This window comes from Uranotaenia lowii, chromosome 2, assembly GCF_029784155.1.
Source record: "Uranotaenia lowii strain MFRU-FL chromosome 2, ASM2978415v1, whole genome shotgun sequence".
Lineage (NCBI taxonomy): Eukaryota > Metazoa > Arthropoda > Insecta > Diptera > Culicidae > Uranotaenia > Uranotaenia lowii.
The window spans coordinates 360038148-360063147 of NC_073692.1; the positions used below are offsets into that span (position 1 = coordinate 360038148).

Genomic DNA, 25000 nt, shown 5'->3' on the forward strand with positions numbered 1-25000 from the left:
CGTCTTACCATGTTCAATTTGGACTCCATTTTCAATTTTTCCTAGTTTTCTTTACATTTCCCTTCCTTCCCTTTATTCGAATCGTCTCGCTTAGTTCTATCAGAATTAAACCAAAGAATTTAAACTTAACGGGTCTTTTAAAATCCAATTTTTGTAACTTGTTAAATAAATAACTGTATGTTGATAATATGTAGGTTTCATTTGCTGCATTCCCTTCAGTAGATTTATTTCGTTTTGTTATATTGTTTTTAATATCGGGACAGTTTGAATTAAAATCCATATTTTCACCAAATCATTTCCAAAAAGTTTCGCCTGATACTTAAGTTATAGACTTTACACATTTCAACTTAAAGTGTTCCCAACAGCACTTGACATGGCATTAAATCTGGTGATTTTGTGTATTGCTAATTCTTTTTTTTTATTCAAGCAAAAAATGCAAATGATTTCCTTTGAACTTTAACCCAATGAATCAAAGAAACGATTGGTTTTGAAAAGAGGAAAACATATGTTTAGATATAACCACCCATTATTTTAAAGATTTTAATTAAAGCAGTTCTGATTTCTAAATTTCCTGAACATTGTTGGTGGTGATCTGCGATTTCATTTAGGATTACGTTATATTTTTAAGATTTAATAACATTTAATTGATAAGCAGATTTTTTTTAAATCTAATAGATTGAAAATAAATAATCTGTTCAGGCTACGATGGTTTCATGAGTTCATTTTATTTCCTGGAAATTATCATACAAACAAAACCTTAATAAAAATTATGTGTCTTTTTTACTTTAAATCTTAATTTTCAAAAATGAAACACCGGTCAAATCCTAACGAATATCACCACAGTTCAACTTTCATGTGCTCTGGAAAAAGTAATATTTTCAAAAAAAATATTAGTTATGTCGACAAAAAGAAATATCGAAGTATACATTTATCCCATTTATTGGGGCAAGTGAAAACACGTAGGTCTTTTTCAGATGCGTCAGTGTGCGTAGGTCTTTTTCAGATGCGTCGCTGTGTTGTTATTGAAATATTTAAGATCTTCCGAATTAGGATAAGTAAAAAAACACTTGTTGATGATCAGAGTTATCAAAAGGCAATGACCTGCATCACCTCTCTGTTTATTCTTCTTTTTTCGATCTTCTCTGTTTTAAGGCAGTGTGCCCAGTTGGACACAACAGCTCTTCCCCTTTACATAGTTAATTATTATTCTTTCTTATACATTTGTATTTCACTTTAATCATTCCTTACAAAATTAATTCTATTTTAAACTTGTTTTTAAAAATATTCATAATCTGAATTTGTTGTTTTAGATTGCTTATTTCTTTTAGATCTTCTCAACACTATATTTCCAGAATCAGTCGCCTTTCTTTTGCGTTTCATTCGTTTTTCATCCTTGGGCTCAGGAAATCCTAAGAACTCCTCATCACTGCTCAACCCTGGCGGTGGTTCAGCAGGATTGTCAATCGACTTAAAACGAACGTTTGGCCTAGTCGAATCTTCTTGATGGACCGGCATCCGGATCTGTGTACGATGGGCCATTATAGGAACGCTTCCAACTTGTACCTGGAAGGTGTTAAGAGAAAACCTTTTAATAAAAATCGCCTTAAGCCATCTGGCGTCATTTTTAGGATTAGAGTTTTTATACCATATAGCCTCCCCTTCGTTTAGTTTATTGAAAGGGTCTACTTGACCTCTTTCCCCTTTTTTATTTTCAGCAACTTTTGCTGAAGCTTGCGTCATAGATTGTTTGTAATTTGATCTAGGATTTAATAGATCTATCATTGTTTTAGGTTTGAATGAAAAAACTTTTTCGGATGGAAACTCTCCATCCTTTGTCGATATGTTCCTGTAGTTGAATAAAAATAAATTTATTTGATCCTCCAAACAGAGTTCTGCATATTCAGGATCTAGTAGAAACTTTTTAAGAACATCCTTTGCCGTTCTAACCAATCTCTCTGCCTGTCCATTACTTGAAGGATTGTATGGAGGACTTTTAAGAACTTTTATGCCTTGTTTTTCTAGAAAATCAACGAAGCTGTGTGAATTAAATGGAGGTCCGCCATCAGACACCAAAACATCAGGAAGACCAAACCTTGCAAAATATTCCACCAATCTTTTAAGTACTTTTCCGCTATCTGTTCCTTTTTTCATCCATACAATTTCCAACCATTTCGAAAAACTGTCAATTATTAACAAAAATGTATGATTGAAAAGATGAAAAAAATCTATGTGTATCCTGCTAAACGGTCTTGTTGTAGGTGTCCATTCAGACAGAATTTTCTGCCTGGGTACCGGTAGTCTACTGCAACAAACATCGCAAGTTGATACATATTTTTCAATACCTGTATTTATACCAAACCAATAGACAGTGCGTCTAGCTAATTGCTTCATTTTAACAATCCCTGCATGGTTGGCATGTAGAAGCCTTAATACATTACGCTGTAACAACTGCGGTATAACAACTCTGTCTTTGTAAAGAAGACAATCGTCAACTATTTCTATTTCATGCTGATTTGAGAATACGTCAACAAAACGCTTTTCCAATTTCTCTGGCCAACCGTTTCGCAGGAAAAAGATCACATCTTGTAGGAATTTATCGTTCTTAGTTTCATTAGCAACTTTATTTGCATCGTACGGAACGTCTTTACTGAAATTTATACTCCGTATAACCTCGACATCAATATCAGATGGCACCATTTGCTGCAATGGAAAACGCGAACAAAAATCAGCGTTTCCCATTTTGGAAGAAGGTCTGTACATAATTTCAAAATCATATATTGAAACTTCCAAAATATAACGTTGTAATCTTGTAGCAAATATCGAATTCTGACCAGCTTTACCAAAAATGCCAACCAATGGTTTGTGGTCTGTGTATACAATAAACTGTTGACCATACAAATATTTGTGGAATTTTTTTATAGTGCATACCAATGCTAAGGCCTCCAGGTGGAGTATAGGGTAACGTTTCTGAGCTTCATTTAAAGTAAAAGATGTAAAAGAAATAGGCTTTTCTACTCCATCAACAATATGAGCAATAACTCCACCTAAACCATATCCAGACGCATCTGATACTACAACAATAGGTTTATTTGGATCATAAAATTCCAAAAAATTTGTAGCTATCAGAGCTTGTTTACTTTCTTGGAAAGCTTCAGCACAACTTGAATCCCAGATAAACTTTACATTATTTCTCAAAAGATTGTAAAGACAATATAATTTTGTAGATAGGTTTGGTATGAATCTATGATAATAATTGATCAGTCCCAGAAAAGATTTAAGTTCAGTCACATTTGTTGGTGGTTTGGAATTTTGTATAGTTGATATTTTATCAGAGCACGGTAATAACCCATTTTCACTTATAACGTGCCCTAAATAGTTCAATTTGGTAACGAGAAATTTACATTTTTCCCAATTGACTTTCACATTAGCTTCGTTCAGCTTGTCTAAAACCAAAAACAGTTTCTGTTTGCATACTTCGAGGCTAGAACCGCTTATCAAAACGTCGTCCAAATAAACAAACACACCTTCAATTCCTGCTAAGATTTTTTCCATAATTTCTTGGAAAATCGAACTACTGGAAGATGCCCCTTGAGGTAGTCTGTTATATTCAAATAAACCTTTGTGTGTATTGATAACCATGAATTTTCTTGATTTTTTTGATAAGGATAGTTGGGTGTATGCTCCTTCTAAATCCAACGTACAAAAAAATTTAGAACCCGCCAATTTAGCAAATAAGTCCTGTGCAGTTGGTAGAGGATAAGAATGTGGAATCAATACTTTATTGATCGACACTTTACAGTCAATAACTAACCTTATTTGGTTATTCTTTTTCATAACAATTACTATTGGAGATGCCCATTGGCTAGTTTTTATAGGTGTTATTATTTTTTCTTTTTCTAATCTATCCAAATATTGTCCAACTTTTTCTCTTAGCCTGTATGGAACTTCATAGGCTTTTTTGAAAATAGGGTTGTCAGATTTTAATACGAGATCAGCTTCGAACCCTTTTATGGGAGTGGAAAAATCCTTAATGAACACGTTGCTAAATTTTTGTTTCAAATCTGATATAATTTTATCCCTATCTTCTTGTATCACTCTTTGAATAGTAATTTTACTAGTAAATGTTTCTCTCCAATTAGGTATGAAAATATCCAACCATGATCTACCTAAAAGAGGCAAGAAATTGTTGCTGCAATTAAGTACTACTAATTTCAATTTAGCTAATATACCCATGTATTGTACGTTCACTGTAGCTTCCCCTTCAATCAAAAGTTTTCCACCGTTTACAACTATAAGCTGTTTAGATGATTTCTTTAAAGGAACAGAAAATAACCCATAATATTGCTTTTTCCCAATTACCGACACCGACGACCCACAATCTATTTCCATTTGCATATTTTTCCCTTCTATAAGGACATTTACCTGGTTACCATGACATCGAGCATATTGTTTGGTCGTGTGAGGTCCACCTTATCGCCAGAACGAATTTTATAGACTCCCTTCGGGCCCGAGGAAAGCCACCCAACGTTCCGGTGAGAGATGTGTTGGCTATGCTTGACTTGGACTACATGTTCGAAATATATCTTTTCCTTAAAGCTATCGATCTTCGCCTATGAATCTTTTTATTTTCATGTTTCCCTTTCTATCTCTCTTTTCCTCAAAAATAAAAGTGTTAAGCTAAGAAATAAATTGTTAAAAAAACGAGTTTGGCTCCTTAAAGCCTTAAGGTATGAGCCGTTTCAAATAAAGGATTTACAAAAAAAAAAGGACATTTACCAAACAAGGATCATTAACTCTATTAATGGACGTCACATTTAAGCATTGAAGATCACCTGTATCCGAGTCACTATCCGAGTCAGATTTCGCAGCTCTCAAACGGTTTAGCATCTCGCTCAATTGTTTATCCGTAGATGATCTCAATTTTTCCGGTTCTACAGCATCCGCATATTTTACCGCATCCCTTTTCGCGTTTTTCAATTCGAAGCATTTGTGTACCAGATGTCCCTTTCTGTTACAATATGTACAGGTAATACGGTCATAATCTGGTCTGCGTTGTCCCGAAAATCGTTTTTTATCAATTGGTTGATCATACCGTCGCTTAAAATTGTTAGAACTATGCCCGTAATTTCTATCTGAGCGATAAGGTTCACGCGTTGGTCTAACACCTAACCGGCTTTTAATAGGTACACGCATGGCCCCGACTACTCCAACTGCAGCTGTTTGAGCTTGACTTTGCTCCATCATTTTTGTATGTTTTCTGGCTAATTCGTAACCCGCAATGATCTTTTCTGCTACACTCAATGTTAAAACCGGCTCTTTGATGAGTAATTGTTTTAAAGGAATGTCTGTTACCCCAAATAATAGCCGATCGCGAATTGTCTTTTCTTTACCTTCAAAATTACAAAATTCAGCCATCAATTTAAGGGATAAAAGATAATCCTCGGCTGATTCACCGGGCTCTTGGAAACGACCGCTGAATGCCAAACGTTGTGATACTTCATCGTCAACTTTATCGATTCGCGTTTTTAATGCAGTTACTATTTGCTCATAACGAGCCTCCGTCAAAGCACCCGGCCCCGGAAAAAGTAGCTTTAATTCAGTAAAGATGTAAGGTCCAGCTAAAGTTATAAAATGAGCTTTTTTATCTTCATCCGAGATTTTATTAATCATAAAGCAATACCCCAATCTTTCAACCCAATCCGAGAAAGACGTTCCTCGTCTGTAAGGTTCTATCGAGGTTGCCAAATTAGAACTCAAAGTTTGTCGCGATTCAGTCATTGTCTAAATTTTATAACAGAGTTTTGTTCAATAAATCGACTGAATGCAATGAAATTCAAAAAAAATCTTCAAAAAAATGAAAATTAAGCGGCTTACCTTTGAGCAGGATAAATTAATATCAATAATAGTGCCTGCAAAATACACCACTGGACGCACCGTTGGCCACTCAGCACAAAAGCACTCCTTTTGGTTTGTAAACAAACCCTTAATTTTCTCCCGCGTATCGTCGAACTATTCTCAACGGCTCTCACTCAACCACAAGGAACTCTTGAATAGATGAACTCCTCCACTTGGATGGACACTCGAGTTCAGATGAATGCTTGCAACTCACTCTCCAGCACTTTCCTGGTAAGCAAGTGAGTTACCTCTACACCGCAGATCTAAAACGAAACCAAAAAATAATAAGATGTAATAAGATGAAACTAAAATTTCTGAAACTTATTGTTCTTTCACAATGGTACAATTCGATCAACACATTCTTTTCGTTACAATTGTAATCGTAAAAGGATTCAAAATGGAGTTAACTCTTTCTTATTTTCACCAATTTTTGATTAAAATACACAGCTTTTCGGTCGTTAAAATTTGATTTTTATACTTCGCCAATCAGCAGTAATGATGTAAGCAATTGCTTGATTCTTTAAACACTTTTTCACACTTAGGAATTTTCCTACTTACTGCTTCTGTGAGGTGAATTCCAAAAAAAAATATCGCCAATTAGCTTCACTTAATTAGTTTCACTTTTTCCGAACAGCAGTTGCTGTTAAACTTCGCAAAAAAAAATAATCCACCACATACGGAGTCACTAGACTTAGATTTTTCCTCGTCGCCAGTTGAAATATTTAAGATCTTCCGAATTAGGATAAGTAAAAAAACACTTGTTGATGATCAGAGTTATCAAAAGGCAATGACCTGCATCACCTCTCTGTTTATTCTTCTTTTTTCGATCTTCTCTGTTTTAAGGCAGTGTGCCCAGTTGGACACAACAGTTATATGCTAGTTTAATGGCATTGCGGAGAACGTTATGATGAAAATTCTTGAAAGAAGAATTAAAGATTGAAATGAAATGGCGGATTGATAGAGTAGATGCTTACCTACCTAAGGATCAGGCGCTGATTGACCGACGCATAAGGCTGAGGTAAAAGATCTCCGCTGCTGGCGATCTGGAGCCAGCGTCTTCACTTGCTGCCAGCCAAGGTTCTCGTATACTGTGCGGATTTCAGCGGCTAGACTTTGCCGCCACGAGCTTATGGGACTGCCTTTTCTTCTATGCCCATCTGGATTCCAGTCAAAGGCATCTCTGCAAATCTCATTTTCATTTCTTCGCAGCGTGGGCCCAATCCATCTCTACTTACGTTCCCAAATCTTGATTTCTAACTCCTTTTGATGACACCGGCGATGTAGTTCCATGTTTGAGATCCACTTGTCGAGCCACCAAGCGCGGATGATGTTCCGCAGGCAAACGATTCACAAAAACTTGCAGTTGGCGCGTCGTCACCGCATATGTGCACCAAGTTTCACACCCGTACAACAATACGGATTTGACGTTTGAGTTGAAGATTCGGATTTTAGTTCGTAGAGAGATCTGGTGAGAGCGCCAGATGCTTCGGATACTCGCAAAAACAAATCGAGCTTTTCTGATCCGTGTTTCCATGTCTTTTTCAGGTGTTTCCATCGACTTTCGATGCTTTTCGAGCTTTCGGTGAGGTCGTCGAGTTTGCTCTGCATGTTTTGTTGTCTTTGTGCGAGCAAAAAAGTGCTCAGTCCATCGTTTGAGCTGATCTGTTCAATCTGTCAACAGCTGACCTGCTCGGTCTTTCAGCGGCATTCTTGCATTAGTCCTTGCACCACTAAGGCGGCAAGAAATGTCATAAAGTAATCGGATATCTCCAATGGCGGTGGCTCTCTCTCCCCCTTCGGCTAGGGAGTTTGTCCAGGCTCTGTTGTCTCGTCTACAAGCTCGTTTAACTGCCTTTTCCAGCTCCGCATATCGTAAGCGGGCGGCTGCTTTGGCTCGCCTTTCTCCGGTCATCGACCATACTCCAGCTTTTATCCGACAACCATTCACTTCTTCTTCCACAGACTTTACCGAGAGTACCATGGCTAGTCGTGATGAAGGCATTCTTGATTCTAAACCATTGTTCTTCGACTGTTTCGTCTGTCGGCAGTTCCGAGGCTCGGGATTCAAGCTGTTCAACGTATGCCTTTTCACTTCCGACTTTCTCCTCTCGCCGCTGGACACGCGCGACTCTCAGTCGTATCTCACCAAGGAAGAGGTGATGGTCAGATGCAATGTTTGCGCTTCGTTTGTTGCGGACATCAAGAAGGCTCCTTCTCCATTTTTGGCTGATGCAAATGTGGTCAATTTTATTTTCTGTTCGGCCATCTCGGGATACCCGAGTGATCTTATGTGCTGGTCGATGGGGGAAGAGCGATCCACCTATCACCATGTTGTTGTTGCCACAAAATTCTCCAAACAGCTCTCCATTTCCACTCATCTGGCAATGGTGCCCCATGATGCGCTCAAGGTCCTCATTGTCGGAGCCAATCTTTGCGTTGAAGTCGCCCAAATGGATTTGAATGCACCCTTCGAATTTTCTCAACTACGCTGTTCAGTTGACTGTAAAACATATCTTTTATATAATACCCGATTGGAATAAAGTGCTCAATCAGCAATCAACTATCACTTCAATTTATAGTGCAGGTGAGCCTGAAAGCGTATAGTAACGTGGGGTAATTACCATAATAGATCAACTACTGGTCCTCTCCCTTACATAAAAAAATACACAGTTTCATCTAAACAATTCCGTAAGAGCTTAATCTGCTTTGAAACGTAAGCCTTTATTGACACGATTAAATTCCAACAAAATTTGATTAGTCTGATATAAAAGTTGCAATCAATATTGAAATCAAATTTTTCTAACACAAGTGTATTAGCACCACGAAACAACCAAAATCTTTTGCGTTCACAGCTATCAGACAAACTGGCAACGCTCTATGATTTAATAAACAAACAGTCTGGCAAGAACATTGAAAACACGTCACATTCCCCAAATAACATAACCACATCTCCTGTTTGTTCTGATTATTATATTTTTGTCCCGTAATTTGTGAACAGTGAAATCTCATATCTTTTATACTAGATTAAATACTAAATCATAAAAGCAACACCAACGTCAACACTCGAAAAAAAAATAAACATCAAAGAAGGCGTCAGGGTAGATGTGAGCTGTTTAGGGTGTACCTACATGTGATTAACCTTGGGCTTTGCTTGAGAGAAAAATGACAGCTACCTACCACATTGTTGGTGTTTTTCGTTCGGTGCGGAAGTTCTAAATAAGTGGAAGCATATGTTGAAGGCTTTTTTAAAATCTAGTTAAAAGCGGTAAAAAAATAGCGGAGCTATAACCTTCGAAACAGAGAAAGCACCAACAATGGCAACCTGTTGTGTGCCGCAATGCACTTCATCGTCGACCAAAATGGTGACAAGTTTGCCGCAGGATGCGGATCTGAAGACGCGCTGGAAACAAGCCATTCAGGCGGGAACCGGTCAGTGGGAGGACCGATACCAGAACGATGATGTCATATGTCGGCTTCACTTCAAGAGTCAAATCAAGAACGACGGAAAACCTCAGTCCTCGGAGCCGTCGAGTGATCACGATTATCAGGAGCCGACCATATTTGTAAGGTAAAGAGCAAGAACAACAACATGACCTCGGTGTTACACGCACAATTCAAAGTGAACATTTGCAAAAAAATATGAAAATGAGTAATTTTATTGTGAGCATACCTGTAAATGAAAAATTCATTGATCGTTGATTAATTTTCAAAAATGTTTTTTAAGTTTCCAAATGTTTTTAAATGTTCATATCACTATCTTTCATTTGTTTTTTTTTTTTTGCAGAAATGGTAATCAAATTGAAGTGGCCAGCTGCTTCATGTGCCAAACGTTTGATACTACAAAAAGCATGCACCAGGGCAACACTTCGTTGCGATCGGACCAAAGAACTTTACGAAATCTGGTGGAGAAATATTTTAGCTCGGTGACGTCCAAATTGAGCGAAAACCAGGTAATATTCTTTTGTACGAACTGCCTTGTTAATATTGACATAGTAAGTTCCTACATGGCAAAGATCGATGAGGCTCGTCAACGGGCAGAGAAGCTCAGGGAAGCGATGAAGAAGCACAAAGTGGAGTTCGAAGATGTGCTTCTGGTTGAAATCGACATAGACGAGCATGATAATATGGTTTTAAACGAGGAAACCGGTAAAATGGAGCCCGCAGTAACTGGATCGGGTGACTCCCTGCAAGGGGAACAGGATAGCCAGGACAATGAACTGGAATATATTACAAACGCAGATACGGATTCACCGCTCTTCTCTGAAGCTGACAGCACAGAGCCGGAGGAAGAGTTTTACGAAGAATTACCGCTGCAAGTACAGAATGGTGGCCACGAATACCAACCTTCACGATACTCACGCTACGAAAGAGCTTACGGTTCGATAGCTTCAGTAACTTGTTACATATGTCGCGAAAATTTATCTACCAAGAGCGATTTGACCTATCATTTGCGTTTCCATCACCAATTCGAGGTGTCCTATGAGTGTGACTTGTGTCAGAAGGTTTCACCAACGATCTACTGCTACAATGCACACCTTTCAAAGCATGATGAGGCGAAAACGATTAAACTTCAAAGCTGTAACCATTGTGAAATGCAATTCCACACGGCTTTTCAACGGAAGAGGCACGAAACACTGCGGCATGGCATCTATCATGGTTTGATGGTAGAACGATCGATTAGGGAGCGGAATTATAATTGCAACCTGTGCCAGTCTCGGTTTCGCTCGTGGATAGACCTCCGCAGACATCAGATAGTGAGTTCGGAATATTCTTTTGCTTGAGTTCATTTGAATTAAATTTCATTTCTTTGCAGCAAGCGCACAAACTGAATAAAACAAAATGCGAAATTTGCAAGAAAAAATTCATTTCGCCTCAAATGTTACTGAAACACCAGGAAAAATATAAGACAGCGTATGGATGTGATCTGTGTGATTTCTCGTGCCACGAAGATACAGCCCTAGTCGAACACGTGGAAGACGAACATCCAGAAAAAGTCCTCAAGTGTACAAGCTGTTCGAAAAACTTCGGCAATCGATCGCTGCTCGAACAGCATAACATTTCCCAGGCAAAATGCCGCGGGAAGATGTTTACCCTGGCCAGTAGACGATTCCACGGCAAGGGTACGGTTGCCGTGTGCAATCTTTGCAAGATGGCTTTCGAGCGCTCCAAGGAAGTGGTAAGCCACTTCGACCGCAAACACCCGGATGAGACGCTGGTGTGGTACACCTGCGACAAGTGTGAGGAGATATTTTTTACCAAGGACAGTCGGAAAACGCACATGCGCATCCACGCGGATCGGTTCTGCTGCAAGGAATGCGGAAAGCCCCACTACAAACTCAAGTGTTTGCAGTCCCATTTGAGAACCGTGCACGGGATAATGGACCCGTTGGCTGGAGTTTAATGTAGGTGCCACTGTAGCAAATAGGAAGACAAAAATTGTTGAAAAAATAAACGGTAACTTTAAGGCGGTACCAAGTATCTACAAAATTCTATTTTTGACCTGGAATAACGTCTTACGGCAACACTATGGGCATAAAAATTGAATTTCCCGAACAAATTTTGCGTTACTAAAGAAGACATGAATCGTTTGTTCTTGCCCATTACTTGTGAGACAATGAAACTGATCGACATGAAATGTTATTTATTTTGACGCGCATTTTTATAAGAGTAGTGTTTGTAAGCTTTGTTGATGCATTTCTGTAGAACATTTTTAAATCCTTAAGGTACTTCCTTTGTTAAAGAGGGAATTCGAAGCTTCTATAACATACAGATTATTTTTAACATATTTCGGTTTAATATTCTTCGTGTTAATTTGAAACGATTGATGGCATATGGTACATATGGCATTTCGATTGAAAAATGAACTTGACTTGACTTACCCTTTTTCCACTAGTCCTGACATTCAACCTTCAATCGAATTTCCGGCTTAACTCTTGTAACATCAGGGCTTTGAGATTCTGTTTGCTCCATAACATCATCAGGTTCAATCTTAATTTCAGTTTTATCCCCGGCCACATCGGTTTGGCCTTCCTCCGGATGCACACGTTTCACATGTCGAATACAAAACGAACGGGAAACAAATTTCATCTCACAGTGATCACATTGGAAAGGTTTCTCCTGGGAGTGCTTTCGCATGTGAGCTTGCAGATTCTGCGGCCTCAGCTTCCGTTGGCACAGGGTGCATTCGACGAGCCGCTCGTTAGCGTCCCCATGGCCGTGTACAATTTTCATATGCGATTCCAGGGCCGTTTTGCGGTAGTGCGTTTTGCCACACTCCTGACATCCGAACATGTCCGCGTGAATTCGTTGATGAAAATTGAGTTGAACTCGTGTGAAGTACACCTTATGACAGGTGCCGCAGGGCAAGGTTTCGAATTGCGTCGACGGATGGATGTCCATGAAATGCTTATGTAGATCGGTGAGATTGTCGAATGAAATTGGGCACAGATTGCACGTAGGATACTGCGCAGTGCCTTTCCTTTTCCAGCTAGCCACCGGGGGAATACGTGGGTTACAAGACGGTTGCGCTTGCAAATGTTTAGTGATCAGCTTGCGGTTGCTGAATTGCTGATTACAGTATCGACACGTAGCGATAAGCTTTTTCGATTCCTCGTAATGCGCTTCTTTCAAGTGTTCGAGCAAATCTTGTTCGGTTCGACATGGGCACTTGCAAAACTTGCACTTGTGCGGATGCAAATGTATTCGAACATGTTGTTCGAGAAGGTGCCTAGCAGCAAATTGTTTGCCGCAAACGTTGCATTGCACCAGCGCCTGTCCATGTTCGTTCTACAAAATAATAATAATAGTAATAAAAATGGAAAAATATTATGAATTTCCTTACCAACTTATGCTGTTCCAGCTCTTCCGATTTGAAGAACTTTCTATGGCACGATCCACAGCTATGACGGCGTTTAGAGTGATCATGTTTGTTTAGTCCATGATCAATACCATGGCGATTAGTCTCATGATGCAATCTGTGGGACAGTAGCTGGAATCTAATTGCACAGTGTTCACATTTGAAGGGTCTCCCTTCCGGTTGGTGCAGGCCAAGGTGAATATTATATTTCCTCAATGTAGAGAATTTCATCTGACAATCCAGACATTCGTAGCTTTTCTCGAACTTGTGCTCGTACGTCAAATGTTTGACCAAATTCTCTCTGTTGGCCATGTCCTTGTTACACAGAAAACATTTACTCAGGTGGTATAACTTGCGTCTGGCAATGGGTTTAATTGTAGCAGTACTACTCTGATCGGGCTCCACCGAATCTGAAGAATTACTGGCCTCTTCATCTTCCAGGGGTTCGTTTTTAACGAATGGTTTGGCGAAATCATTTTGCTCGGAAGAAGTCGATCGCTTTCTTTTAGTGTGAACACGTAAATCATCAGACTTATGGCTTTCAACTTTATGTTCAATTGCTTGTTGGATTTTGCGACAATCATTAATTTGTTCTACAAACCTGTGTGTCATGTCAATTTGAACCGTACATTGAGTACAAATGACAGGATCAGTTGGCCGATCGATATCTTCCACCGGGGATATTGCAAAATACCGATGAGCTAGCTCGACAAGAGTTTCCCCGAAAGACATCGGATTATTAGCTTTGAAACAGGAATCGATTGATTCGAACCGTAAGCACAAGGTACAGGTTGCTATGCGCAATAGAACATTTTCCCTGAAATAGAGAGCTTATTATTTTCCAGGTCAGGCTTGACTTTGCTAATAATGCCAACCTATAAAACAGCGTGGGTTCTCGAAAGTCCGATCCGGAATATTGAGCTCCTTCAAAATGTTTCCGGCAAACGAGGGCATCCTCCAGAAGTTGTTCATCGCGCATCCACATCTCCGTTCCCACTTCGATGGCCGTCTTCCAACGTTTTCGCAACACCGGATCCGCAGGAAAGGCACATACTTCATTCGATTTGAGCTTGGTCGCGCCACAGTAAGGAACGCAACACTGGATCATGCTTCTGTGATGGAATAGTAGACATTTTAAAAAGAAGTTTTCAATCATATTGAGAAATAATTTAATTTTATGTTGAGAAACAATTTAATAAAAAAAATTTTTAAAAAAAATTAGAGAGCTAGCAGATAAAAAGCTCTGCTAATTTTTAGCTTAACTAACTGAAAAACACTACCTAATTCTTTTAGGTTAGGTCATAATTTCGTCATCAATCTGGTTCAAAATCTTATAACAAATTCGGAATTTAAAAATGCTCTGAAGATTGTTTTGACAGGAGATAATATGGATATAAAGTTTTACTGGAATTAAAAAAAGTGAATTTTTTTAGAACTGTCTTTACCCCTAAATTTATGCACCATCCTTAAAATTCTTAAAGTAAAGATAAATGAAAATAAACTCCTGATCTTTTGTGGTCAAAGTTAGCTATCGATTTGAGTTTCAGATTCTTCTCGGGATAATAATTCTTCATAACACGATTTTAAACAGTGCTCTATTTTTCTTAACATTTTTATCTTCATACTTTTTTGAACGAATTAAAAAGACCTCGTTTTATAAATATTTACATTTGATGTTATAGTACTCAAGTCTCCTGTAGCTCTGAGGAATAACTAATAACTTACCTTTTGTAAGTAACAAATTGAAATAAATTGATTTTTTTTAATTATTTAAAAAAAATTTCTTCTAAACGCCGATGAAGCTCTTTGTTGGTAAACACAAGTTACACGCTCATATGAGAGTAGCCATTTTTTCATACTTTATCTTTGAATACTTAACTTACCCAGAAACAAGTTTGACAGGTTACAACTGGCAGGATCGCCAATTGTAGTATTTCGCCGTTTTTTATCATCAATTTAGATGGAATTGCGCGATCACAATGCAACAGTGCCAAAGAAAAGCCATTTGAAAGTGAGATTCAGCAGCATCATTTGGGAACAAATAGAACATTCTTAAATCTTCGTGTGGAAAAAAAATCGAAATCAAGTTTCTTGGTAGCTTTGCAAATCGGAATGTTCGAAGAATTCGATTGAGGAATTGGTACACAATTTGAAACAATGTCATGGTCTGACTGAACATGATAGCTTTTATGTTTAATTTGCAAAAGAATGTCGACAGGCATAATTTTCTTAAAACGTGATACTCACGACTCAGTTTCCCTTAAAAAAGAAAACATAATAATCAGTAAGGATAACGTTGGAAGAATAGATGATAAGTTTTAGCTTACCTATTGTCTGGAAGCATCAAACACGTTTTCACAAGCCTTCAACTCAAAGGTTCGGCTTTGACGGAAACATTCGTTAGATTCTCGAAATTTGGATCCGTTTTGTGTTTCCACATATGTGAGTTATAGCTTTTCAGAGCATCAAACGACTTATTGCAAACTATACACACATACGACTCGTGATAGGCATGGTCGAATACAAAATGTTTGGTCAATTTCTTCGGTTCCAGGAAATCCTTCTGGCAGAGGTAACATATTGTGTCATTGTCTAAATTCTCGGCCGAATCGGCTTCAGCCTTTCGAGAAGTTTTAGATTTCTTGAGCACATGTGTATTGGTTTTATTACTTGGAGTTTCATCTATCAAACGTCGAACGTCTTCACAGTCAGATACATTTTCAGTTTTCAACCAGTTAAGCGAAGTGGACTCAATTTGAATATCTTCCAATACCAAATCTTTGGTATCTTCCATTGATTCAGTTCCTACATGATTTTCGATCGCATCTTTACTCGTATTAACTTCCTCTGCAGATATCTTAACGCAATTAGGCGCACTTCCGGGAATTTCATCTTTTGTTTTGTTTGTTTCTTCTAACCGAGACACTTTTCGTTTCCCAAGTGATGCCAATGGCTCAACTTCTGTTCGTAAAACTTTAACTTTTCCACTTTTACGTTTGTTTTTGAAACTCTTACAAATTTTTTGCATATCAAATTCATGTTCCCTTCGACTCTTTAAGACACGCTTTAGAAAATTTTGCGTGATATCCAGTTTGATGGTGCACTCGCTACACAAATATTCACCGAGGGCAGTGGCAGGACTCCAGTTGAAAAGCTTTTCTGTCACGTTCTCCGACAATGCACACAACGCTGCTGGAAACATTTCCTCTTTGCATTCAAATTGGTAGCACAATTGGCACGTTTGTATTTCAACGACCCTAGAATCTCTGAAAAAATATATAGAGTTTAGAAAAAATGTCCTAAATTTCACAGTTGCTAGCAATCTCACCGCATGAATCGTAGTGGTTCTAGGAAGATGACGGACCTATCGCTGCCCAGCTTCTGCGAACTGTTCATGAAATGCCATATGCAGATCGTGGAGCTTGGAAGGTTTTCGGCTGTCAGCGCATAACCTGTCCCAACGCCAACGGCATTCAACCATCGTTCCCGCAGCTCCTTGCCCGTGGGTAAATCTATGAACTCGTGCTTCTTAGATTTAAGAAAACAATTCGGCACACAGCAACGCATTTCACGTTTTCGGGTACGGTGGTTTCTGTGAAGAAAGAAGTAAAAAGCTCCAGAGCTGTTTCAAATTCTCTATTCAAGTACCCAGTAACATGAGCTTACTCAAAATGAAGTAAAACAAAAACTTAAATGCAACACATCGATTGACAAATACTCATTTTTGAGGAAAAACTATGCAAGTCGAGATAGCAGCTTAAAAGTTTGCGTGCTACCTGAGCATGCAATGTTGCACACAAGTTCGACTAGAAAACAATATTCATGTTTTCTCTTGCTAGTGGCCGCAAATAATTGGTAATAATGTTCATCAATCTAAAGAATCGTTATTTCTTTTATGATCATTAAGACAATAATAATTACCTTCTTACCTCGAACAGGAAACGAAAGCCGTTTCAAAGATTTTTCCCTATTTAAAGCGGAATTTCCTGCACAGAAGCTGCACGCAACACTCAACCAAGTTTTGCTTTACTTTTACACTCTTCGATGAAAAGCGGCAATCGGCAGCTATGCGAGATGCAAATGAAAACAGCACTTTATTCGACAGTTAAAAATATTGATTTATATAATAATTTCTTATTTCATTATATTAGACGAATATAGCGGATTAGAGAGAACATTTAATATGCGAATGGGGAAAAAATATTTATTAAATATTCAATGACGTTATAGACAACATAATCTAAATTTGAGGATCCTCAAGGAATTTTATAAAATTAGAAAAGAATTTTTTTAATATTGTATGGAAATAGAACGCCGCAATTGAAAGTGGTCATCAATTTCATGTATACGATTATATTCAACAAGCGATCTTTAAGCGGAAAATAAAAGAAAAAAACTTTTTGGGGGAGTTTTTTTTGTAGCAGCGCTACGTCTGAACATTCAAATCAAGTGAATCAAAGCACATATTCATAACTGAAATTTATTTAAAAAATTTAAAATTAAATCATATTATTTTAAGAATCCTTCTTACATAAGTTAAAGGTTATTTTATTTTATAGCCATTTGAAAACTTCATCACATTTCCAACCTAGAACGCGGGCTAGTCGTGCGTATATCGTTTGTGGGTTTCCAAAGACGCTAACGTTTTGAACGACTTGGGACACAAGTCACACGTGACTCGATTGCCGGTGTTGTGGTATTCCATATGCTGCTGATAGTACTTCATGGTGTTCACCGTGAAGAACTCCTTGTTGCATATTTCGCACCACAGGTACTGGTCCTTGTCCAACGGCACCCCGTGATGATCCCGTCGATGGGTGTTAAGTTTGTGCAGTGACTCGTGCTTTTCACCGCATTCAGCACAAATCGTATCGTGCGTTTTAATGTGCTTTTTCAGCGCTTGATTTGATAGAAATACCTTGTCACACGGTTGACAGGCAAATATCTTGTCCGAATGGCTCTGGCGAACATGCTGCTCAAGTTCAGAGGCAGCGGTGCAGTTTGTATCGCACAATTTGCATTGAAAGGTTTTAAGTTCGTTATTTTTGCCCCAATGAGCCTTCTTTTGATGCTTACCTACCGAGCTTTTGGCTACAAATGTTTTGCCACAAATTTCACACTCATATGGACGCTCTCCGGTATGCAAGAAGAGGTGACTGTCGTAGCTTTTTTTCAGCAACCGTTTCTGACACACTTCGCAGTTAACGTAGAGATATTCTTTCGGTGCCTTACCGTGAGCAGTATGAACATGCCGATCCAAATCCGCTTGATGGCAATGTAGCTGGCCACATTCATCGCATTTGAACTTGCCATCGTGAATTCGTTTATGATCTCGAAGTTGTTTGGCAGTGAAGTAAACTTTGTCACACATATCACACTTGAAGTTGCGATACTCCACTCCCGGATGGACTGTGCTGAAATGTTCTATGACGTCTTTTATATGTCTGAAAAGACTGTCACATAAGTTGCACACTGTGTAGCGCTGTCCCTTGAAAACTTTCACGCCTGCAGGACTTTTGTTTTCCTGAGGGATTCTCTGAAAATTCGAATGATTTAAATTATAAATCTTTGCAGTTTTATAGTAACAAACATCCTACTTTTCGTTTTCTCCTCGATTTTTTCGAATTGCTTGAATCACTTTGAGCTTCTGCCTCGTAATCTGGATCATTGTCATCGGAATCAAATGGTTCAGAATCTTCTTCTTCTTCTTCCCGCTTCCGACTTTCTGGATTGGAAGAAAGATTGTTACTGCATTCTGACACTATAGTTGGTTTCAGCTCTACATGCTCAAAATCATCAACAGAAGGAGGAATTTGAGACTCATTTCGGTCACAACCAAATGAATCAGCCTCAACCAGACAAACTGGTTCAATTTTGATTTCCCCTTGAATAATCCCAGCCGATTGGATTCCGTAATCTTGAAGTTTGGTGTTCAATGTCATTTGCCTCCAGTTAGCTTCTTCGATAAGCTTCTGGAAAGCATAAGTTATATCGATTTGAACTGTACATCGTTCACAGAAATAGTTCTTGGAATGTAAATCAGTGGACAATTTAAACAACTGTTCAGCCAATTCTCGAACCGTCCATTGAGATGACAGCTGACTTTGTCCATCGAACATGCATCCGGCTACGTCTGCTTGACAGCATAAACGGCAACGCACCACTTCGAGCAGAAGGCCATTCCTAAAAGTAATCTAGATATTTGAATCAATCTTCAATAATTGTACTTAAATGAAATCACCTCTCAAACAGAACGGGTTCCCCGAAGGCTTCGTTCGATGACCGTCGTCGTTGGAAATGTTTCTGACATACCACAAGATTATCATTGGCCGCTACCAGTTGCCCGGTTCCAATTTGGATTGCACTCTCCCAAAGGCTCCGCAGTTCCTCATCCCGAGGAAAGTGAGCCGCCCAATCGTTAAGAAGCAGTTCTGTCGAGCAATCCGGAACACAGCAGTAACGCATGGTCGTTCAGGTGCCTTGTTACTAATAGTTTTTACTAGAATAGAGAATAAACAGCTAATTTACATAAATGATTTTGCATTAAAGCACTTTGCAGATTTATGAACTTTCTTCTTCTTCTTCTTTCTACTTGAACTGCTTATACACTGAACCCAAATTCACTCTTAAAATACACATGATTTTTCACTTAAAAACAAGGATCCAGTGATTTTCTTCCATTCAAGTGCGACATATACATTTCACTCGGCAGTCACTTAAATTTCAAGTGAATTCATCCACATTCACTTCAGTCGTCACTTGAATTTGAAGTGAGAAAAAATATTCACTTCCCCATCACTTGAATTTCAAGTGAATGTCGGGTTGTATTTGTGTTTATTTTCAGAGTTCAAAATGGCAAATTCTAAAGAGCAGCGTTTAAAGCTTATTCTGGATTTGGATTTTTCCGATTTTTTACTAGGCGATTTTGGCGGTAGTTTGTGTTAAACGTGATTTAAGAAAAAGTTATTTAAAGGCGTTATCATGTTTCAGCTTGTGGATTGATCTGGACAGATTTTTCTGGTTTGCAGCAGGGAAGATTTAGAAGTGGCACTATCCGCAGTAACCGATCTGCCTTGGGATTACGATGGAATTTTCCAATCAATAAATTTATGGCGAAAGCGTAATGTAAGTATTTGAAATCAAAGTGGTGTTCTATAAATGTTCTTTTATTTAAAAACGCGAGAGATAATTAACTAGAAACTTACTTAGAAATTCAGATAAATTTCACTCGAACGTCATAGTGTAATTCACTTGACCGGTCACTTAAATGAATTCACTTGACCCATCACTTAAAATTCAAATGAAATTACGTATGGCGAGAATTTACTACAGATGTCACTTATTTTTTAAGTGAGAATTATTTTGGGTGTATGCAACATCGATGATCTGCCAGCACCCGCTTAACAAAATAAATGCTTGGAATGCTTGAAAGAATGCTTGGATTCCAAGCATTCTTCAAGCATTCCTCCCATTGAATTCAAGCATTTAATGGCCCAACCGATTCTACTTGAATCAGTTTTCCCGGTTCAAAATGACAGCTCTCGTTGACATCTGTCATGGTTTGAATGTATTGGTGTGATTTCTCCATGCTTGTGTGTTAGTGCATGAGTGCATTCGTGTGCGTGTTTTTTTATTTGGTGGAGGTAGGGGATGATTTTCAAAAAAAAAAAAAAATGTTAGAATTTAATTTTCTCTAATTTTTATTTAATATTTTTTAACAATCCTAGCTTTCTTTCTCATAGTTATGTATATAATAAAAAAATCACATTTGCTTTCATACCACACTTTTTTTATCACCGCTAGCGAGGAATTGGTGACATCCGAACGACAGGGCGCACCCGTCCGGAAGCTGTTGGCTTTTCATGGCACTTCAGCGGCAGGTGTTGCGATCCATCTTCAGTACTCGTCCACACCTGATGGACGCAAAGGCAGGAATCCTTCAGCTGCTCTAGACACTCAATTGGTTTTTCCGTTACCTGAAATAAAAATTGAAGGTTAACATAAAATATTTAATAGCAATATCTAACAAAAATTACCTCCATCACGATGCTGCTGCTGAAACAACTTGTGACAAAATGGCCGTTGAAAACTAAGAGATTATTTCAGGCCTGCTTGGATCACTAACACTCACAAGCAGAAAGTCGTTAAAATAATCAACCGTGTGTTGTATTCATTTGTTTATGATTTTGCGCTCATGTATGTGTGCAATCAGGCAATCAGCTGACTGGAAAGATGCACGTTAATCGTTGAGACCCCAATTTTTGATATATAACGCAGCCCTACGCGAGAAATTTTTGGCTCAACCACAACCCTACGCGCGGAATTGTTCGCTCAAGGTTTTAAAAGGGCCTGCGGGCAGTTCTGGATTAAGGGCCAGTAACTTAGACTATATGCCCTGTGTTGCAGCTTTTTATAATTTATAAATCTGCTTTGATTTCTCTCAAGAATTTTGTTATTTGTTCGTAGTGCGATATGTTTCTTGATTTGAATAGTTCTTCCAAGTTCGAATATTTGTTGTTGAAGTCGTACTTTAATCTCGATGATTCGAAACGTGGGCAAGCGAGGGTTATGTGATTTGAAGTTTCAGGTTCTTGGCATAATTCGCAGTTAGCATCGTCCCGAATTTTCATTTTTGCTAGCCAATACTTGGAGAAGTCATGGCCAGCCATCAAGCGATTCAGGAGCCGGACGTCCCTTCCTTTTAAATCTTTTCCCACGAACCATGGAATCGTGGAAAAATCTGGTTGTATGGAATAAAAAGTCTTTCCTTTTTCTAACGAGTAACGTTGATACCATTCTGTAGTTTGTTCGGCAAGAGACTTCTTTAAAAAGTTGAATCCGTCAGCCAGCATGTACATATTGTTAATCACCTGATTCGACTGGAGACCATGCTTTGCTAATGCATCAGCCACTTCGTTTCCTCCAATCGATACGTGGCTTGGTATCCATTGGATGGTGATTCGGTTTTTTGAGCAACTTCGGAGGATTTTTACAAAAATGCTTTCGACTTCCCTGGATTCTAGTGCATCGAGAAGCATCATGCAAGATGCTTGCGAGTCGGTGTAGATGACGGATCCTTCGAGACACTGCTGTTCAATTAATTCCGTTGCCTTTAGAATAGCGATCAACTCTGCAGAGGTAATGCTGGTTTCCTTCTCGAGACGTTGAGATAACCGCGTTCTTGTTTGTTCAACAAAGACTCCAACACCGCAGACGTTTCTATCCTTTGAGGCATCCGTGAAAATACGACCACGACCTCGATATCTTCCATTCATAACGAAGAGTGCCAGTTGTTTCAGCCTCATGGGGTTTGAGTTTTGTTTTGAACCCGATAATCCTTCCAAAGTAGGGAAAATTTCTACACCATGCACATTTTCGAAGCGTTCGGTCGATTGGATACAGTCAAATACTTCTTTATTCGTCCAGTAAATCCTTTCCTGGTAGGTGTACTGGTGCCATTTACTTACATCAACTGGTAGTTCGATTGTTTTCAGTTGACGAGCGATTAAATTGTTTCTTGACATGTGTCGACATATTTCCTTCGAAGCAATATATGCGTGCCTAAGATCAACGGGCTCTTGACCGCTTAGAGCGACTAGCACGTTTCTCGGTGTGCTCCTTGTAGCTCCCGTGACCTTTCTAAGACATTGGTTATTCACCACTGCTAGAATATTTTGATTGCTTTTGCAGGAGTTGTTGTATACTGAGCTACCGTAGTCCATTATGCTCCGGAAGAGTCCCCTGTGTATTTTAATCATCGATTCCGGATGGGCGCCGTGTTTTACCCCATTGAGTACCTTGATCATGTTTAAGCGGTCTTGTACTTTCGACCGCAGTTCTTTTATGTGTATTCCAAAACTAAGGTAGCGATCAAAAATTATGCCCAGGTACTTGTGACATCTTACCGATTCCAACAAAGTACCATTGAGATGTACACTTAGCTGTTTGTTGCCGTGTTGGAACAGAATTGTTTTCGTTTTTTCTGGGTTAATAGAGAAGTTTAGTGTTCTGGCAGTTTCTGCAAAATTGGCTAAATATGCTTCTCCGATTTCGTTGAGAGTTTGCAAATGCTTTGCCCGAATAAGAATCCCGAAGTCATTGGCACATTGAACGAGCATCACATCTGGATGTACGATTCTGTGTAAGTTAATTGTATAGACGTTAAACAGGGTTGGTGACAAGACATCCCCCTGTGGAAGACCGTTATTGATTGTCCTTGATAGCGTCTTGTATCTCATATGAAAATTTATTGTCCTGTTTCTCAGGAACGACATAACCCAACGAAGCACTTCATGTGGAACTTTTATATGTTTTAAAATTTCTTCCAATTTTTCCACCTTGATCGCGTTGAAAGCGTTTGACAGATCGACACATATCATGGCCGTTGTGAATTTGTCTCGCTTGCTTTGTTTCAGCCAGTTAAGGACAAACGATACGCAGGTATTTGTTGAGGAGTTTTTGCGAAAACCAAAAGAGGTTTCTGGCAGTATTTTGTTAACGTCAAGAAAGTCCTGCAGACGTTCCAATACTGCTGTGTTAGCTATCTTGGTTAGGGTGGGTACTAATGAGATTGGACGTTTACCTGCAGCGGTGCTCTGGTCACGACCGGGTTTGGCAATTACTTTTATTACCTTCAAGCTCTCTTCTAGGGCTCCCCTCATCCACATGTCGTTGATCAAGGATATTATCTTTTCAGTTACCACGGGTTTGAAATGAGCCAGTAGCTCATAAGAAAGGTGGTCTTCACCAGGAGCTGATGTCTTCTTTTTGGAAGCTAGAATTCTGTGCCACGACTCCTTAACAAGCAAGCCATTTGTAATTAAATTAAGTGGTTCTTCATACGGTTGTGGGTCGTGTGATCCGAAGTGTGTGTCCAGAAACGCCTCAGCCATAGCTTCGTCATCATGTAATAGACAATTTTCTTTTTTATAGAAACGTTTGCCGGTTAAACGTCCCACTTTCTGCCATAGTTCTTTCGAACTAGTGAAAGGGTTAAACTCATTGGAGAACTCTTCGAATTTTTTGCGTATCTCATCTCTTTTCCTCTTTTGAAAAATGGCTGCCTTTCGTTTGAAATCTAAGAGGTTATCTACTGTAGAGATCTGATTGAATTTTTTTCTTGCCTCAGATTTGTCCTTCCATGCCTTGTCTACAATGTCGGACCACCAGAACTTTGGGGTGTTTTTGCATTTCATTTTGCTTGACTTGTGTATGCTATTCATTTTGGACGAAAGTTCAGAAAAGTTGTCGAAGTCGTAGTGTTCTAATGCAGCCACTTCTTGGCGAATAAGTTTTTTGTTGTAGAAGTGTTTATTGTTGAAATTTGAATTATTTTTCCACGAAATTTCCAGACACATATGGTGACTTCCAATACCATAATCCAAAACCCTCCAATGTACCGTATCTATCAAACTCGCTGAACACAGAGTAACATCATGGCGATATGAGGCCTTGCTCCTCAGGCCAAATAAACGCAAAATACAACAACAACAACAACAGAGTAACATCAATAGCAGTAGATCGCTGGTTCAGTTGTAAAGGGATGTATGTCTTGCTACCGTTGTTGACTACCAATAAATTACTGTTATTTATTGCTTCAACGAGTTTCTCTCCTCTTGCATCACATATATCATCTCCCCAGTCTGTGTGGTGAGCATTGAAATCACCACCAAGAATGATTTTTGTATTTTGCGTCAGATTTGTGAAAATAGCTTGGACGTCGGTTTCGAAATCATTTATGTTGATCGATGGGCTAACATAGACCGAACAAAGTATTAAATCCAACTGCGTGATTCGAATACTAACTGTTTGTGTTAACGCAGAAAGGTGTTGGGGTGTTGGTAATCTCTGATAGCTTAGAGTGTTTTGAAGTAAAATGCCCGCTCCTCCGTAATTGTCGTTTCGAGAATGCGGTACAAAGTGGTAATTGGGAAAGTTGTATTTATTGGTGTTTTCAAAGTTTTCGTTAGTCCATGTCTCTGACAGTAAGGCAGCAGTAAAACCATCTCCAGACAAAATTCTTTGAATTTCTGCTTTGTTTGTTACGAAACTTTGCACATTTGCTTGAAGAATTTTGAAATCAGTTTTTTGAGCCATTTTTGTTTCGGACAATTTTTATTTGTAATAGTTTTTATATGGAGAGAGTTAACGCAATCGAGAGTCAATAAAAGTTAATTTTTGTTCAAAACAACTGAATTTGCTAGGTTGAAATGTTTCTTTGTGCAATCTTTAAATAATGTTTTGACCTCT

General features: G+C 38.8%; 4 protein-coding genes and 1 long non-coding RNA gene across 8 annotated transcripts; 1 reads left to right on the top strand and 4 right to left on the bottom strand.

Moving 5' to 3' along the window:
• Positions 1–1486: 1486 nt before the first annotated feature.
• Positions 1487–6322, bottom strand: LOC129743109 (uncharacterized). The gene is made up of 4 exons (XM_055735069.1): positions 4777–6322; positions 3922–4422; positions 2559–2700; positions 1487–1563 (listed from the first exon to the last, which is right to left on the bottom strand). The coding sequence occupies exons 1-4, from the start codon at positions 5776–5778 to the stop codon at positions 1487–1489; spliced, it is 1722 nt and encodes a 573-aa protein (XP_055591044.1). The 5' UTR covers positions 5779–6322.
• Positions 6323–8803: 2481 nt separating this feature from the next.
• LOC129746366 (zinc finger protein 28-like) lies at positions 8804–11359 on the top strand. 2 transcript variants are annotated; one of them, XM_055739993.1, is made up of 4 exons: positions 8804–9463; positions 9680–9845; positions 9909–10649; positions 10709–11359. In XM_055739993.1, the coding sequence occupies exons 1-4, from the start codon at positions 9210–9212 to the stop codon at positions 11294–11296; spliced, it is 1749 nt and encodes a 582-aa protein (XP_055595968.1). In that variant the 5' UTR covers positions 8804–9209; the 3' UTR covers positions 11297–11359. The 2 variants fall into 2 exon arrangements, with proteins under 2 accessions (XP_055595968.1, XP_055595967.1); XM_055739992.1 differs by having other exon boundaries at positions 9680–10649.
• A 332-nt stretch (positions 11360–11691) lies between these two features.
• LOC129743110 (uncharacterized) lies at positions 11692–20083 on the bottom strand. Its single transcript, XM_055735070.1, has 8 exons — positions 18993–20083; positions 18349–18934; positions 17362–18287; positions 16080–16343; positions 15250–16017; positions 13627–13863; positions 12737–13568; positions 11692–12681 (listed from the first exon to the last, which is right to left on the bottom strand). Exons 1-8 carry the CDS (start codon positions 19214–19216, stop codon positions 11785–11787), a joined length of 4734 nt encoding a protein of 1577 aa, XP_055591045.1. The 5' UTR covers positions 19217–20083; the 3' UTR covers positions 11692–11784.
• On the bottom strand, positions 14912–16807 carry LOC129746850 (uncharacterized). 3 transcript variants are annotated; one of them, XM_055740753.1, is made up of 4 exons: positions 16673–16807; positions 16080–16343; positions 15079–16017; positions 14912–15010 (listed from the first exon to the last, which is right to left on the bottom strand). In XM_055740753.1, the coding sequence occupies exons 2-3, from the start codon at positions 16316–16318 to the stop codon at positions 15117–15119; spliced, it is 1140 nt and encodes a 379-aa protein (XP_055596728.1). In that variant the 5' UTR covers positions 16319–16343; positions 16673–16807; the 3' UTR covers positions 14912–15010; positions 15079–15116. The 3 variants fall into 3 exon arrangements, with proteins under 3 accessions (XP_055596728.1, XP_055596727.1, XP_055596729.1); XM_055740752.1 differs by having other exon boundaries at positions 14942–16017; XM_055740754.1 differs by having other exon boundaries at positions 14942–16017; positions 16681–16781.
• Positions 20084–20433: 350 nt separating the features above from the next.
• LOC129746851 (uncharacterized) lies at positions 20434–21061 on the bottom strand. The gene is made up of 2 exons (XR_008737385.1): positions 20788–21061; positions 20434–20727 (listed from the first exon to the last, which is right to left on the bottom strand). It is a non-coding gene; the product is annotated as an uncharacterized LOC129746851 (long non-coding RNA).
• Positions 21062–25000: the final 3939 nt, after the last annotated feature.

Bases quoted from the DNA above. Each gene is read 5' to 3' on its own strand.
- LOC129746850 (XM_055740753.1), bottom strand. From the start codon at position 16,318: ATGCGTTGCTGTGTGCCGAATTGTTTTCTTAAATCTAAGAAGCACGAG. The intron at 16,018-16,079 runs GTGAGATTGCTA...ATATTTTTTCAG, and splicing joins GAACCACTACGATTCATGCG to AGATTCTAGGGTCGTTGAAA.
- LOC129746366 (XM_055739992.1), top strand. From the start codon at position 9,210: ATGGCAACCTGTTGTGTGCCGCAATGCACTTCATCGTCGACCAAAATG. The intron at 9,464-9,679 runs GTAAAGAGCAAG...TTTTTTTTGCAG, and splicing joins GAGCCGACCATATTTGTAAG to AAATGGTAATCAAATTGAAG. The intron at 10,650-10,708 runs GTGAGTTCGGAA...ATTTCTTTGCAG, and splicing joins ACCTCCGCAGACATCAGATA to CAAGCGCACAAACTGAATAA.
- LOC129743110 (XM_055735070.1), bottom strand. From the start codon at position 19,216: ATGCGTTACTGCTGTGTTCCGGATTGCTCGACAGAACTGCTTCTTAAC. The intron at 18,935-18,992 runs GTGATTTCATTT...GATTACTTTTAG, and splicing joins GAACCCGTTCTGTTTGAGAG to GAATGGCCTTCTGCTCGAAG. The intron at 16,344-17,361 runs GCACGACTAGCC...CTTTCTTCACAG, and splicing joins GAAACCCACAAACGATATAC to AAACCACCGTACCCGAAAAC.
- LOC129743109 (XM_055735069.1), bottom strand. From the start codon at position 5,778: ATGACTGAATCGCGACAAACTTTGAGTTCTAATTTGGCAACCTCGATA. The intron at 2,701-3,921 runs GTTGGACAATAT...TTTCCATTGCAG, and splicing joins CATACAGGCTAAGAGAAAAA to CAAATGGTGCCATCTGATAT. The intron at 1,564-2,558 runs GTTGGCCAGAGA...AACACCTTCCAG, and splicing joins GATCTTTTTCCTGCGAAACG to GTACAAGTTGGAAGCGTTCC.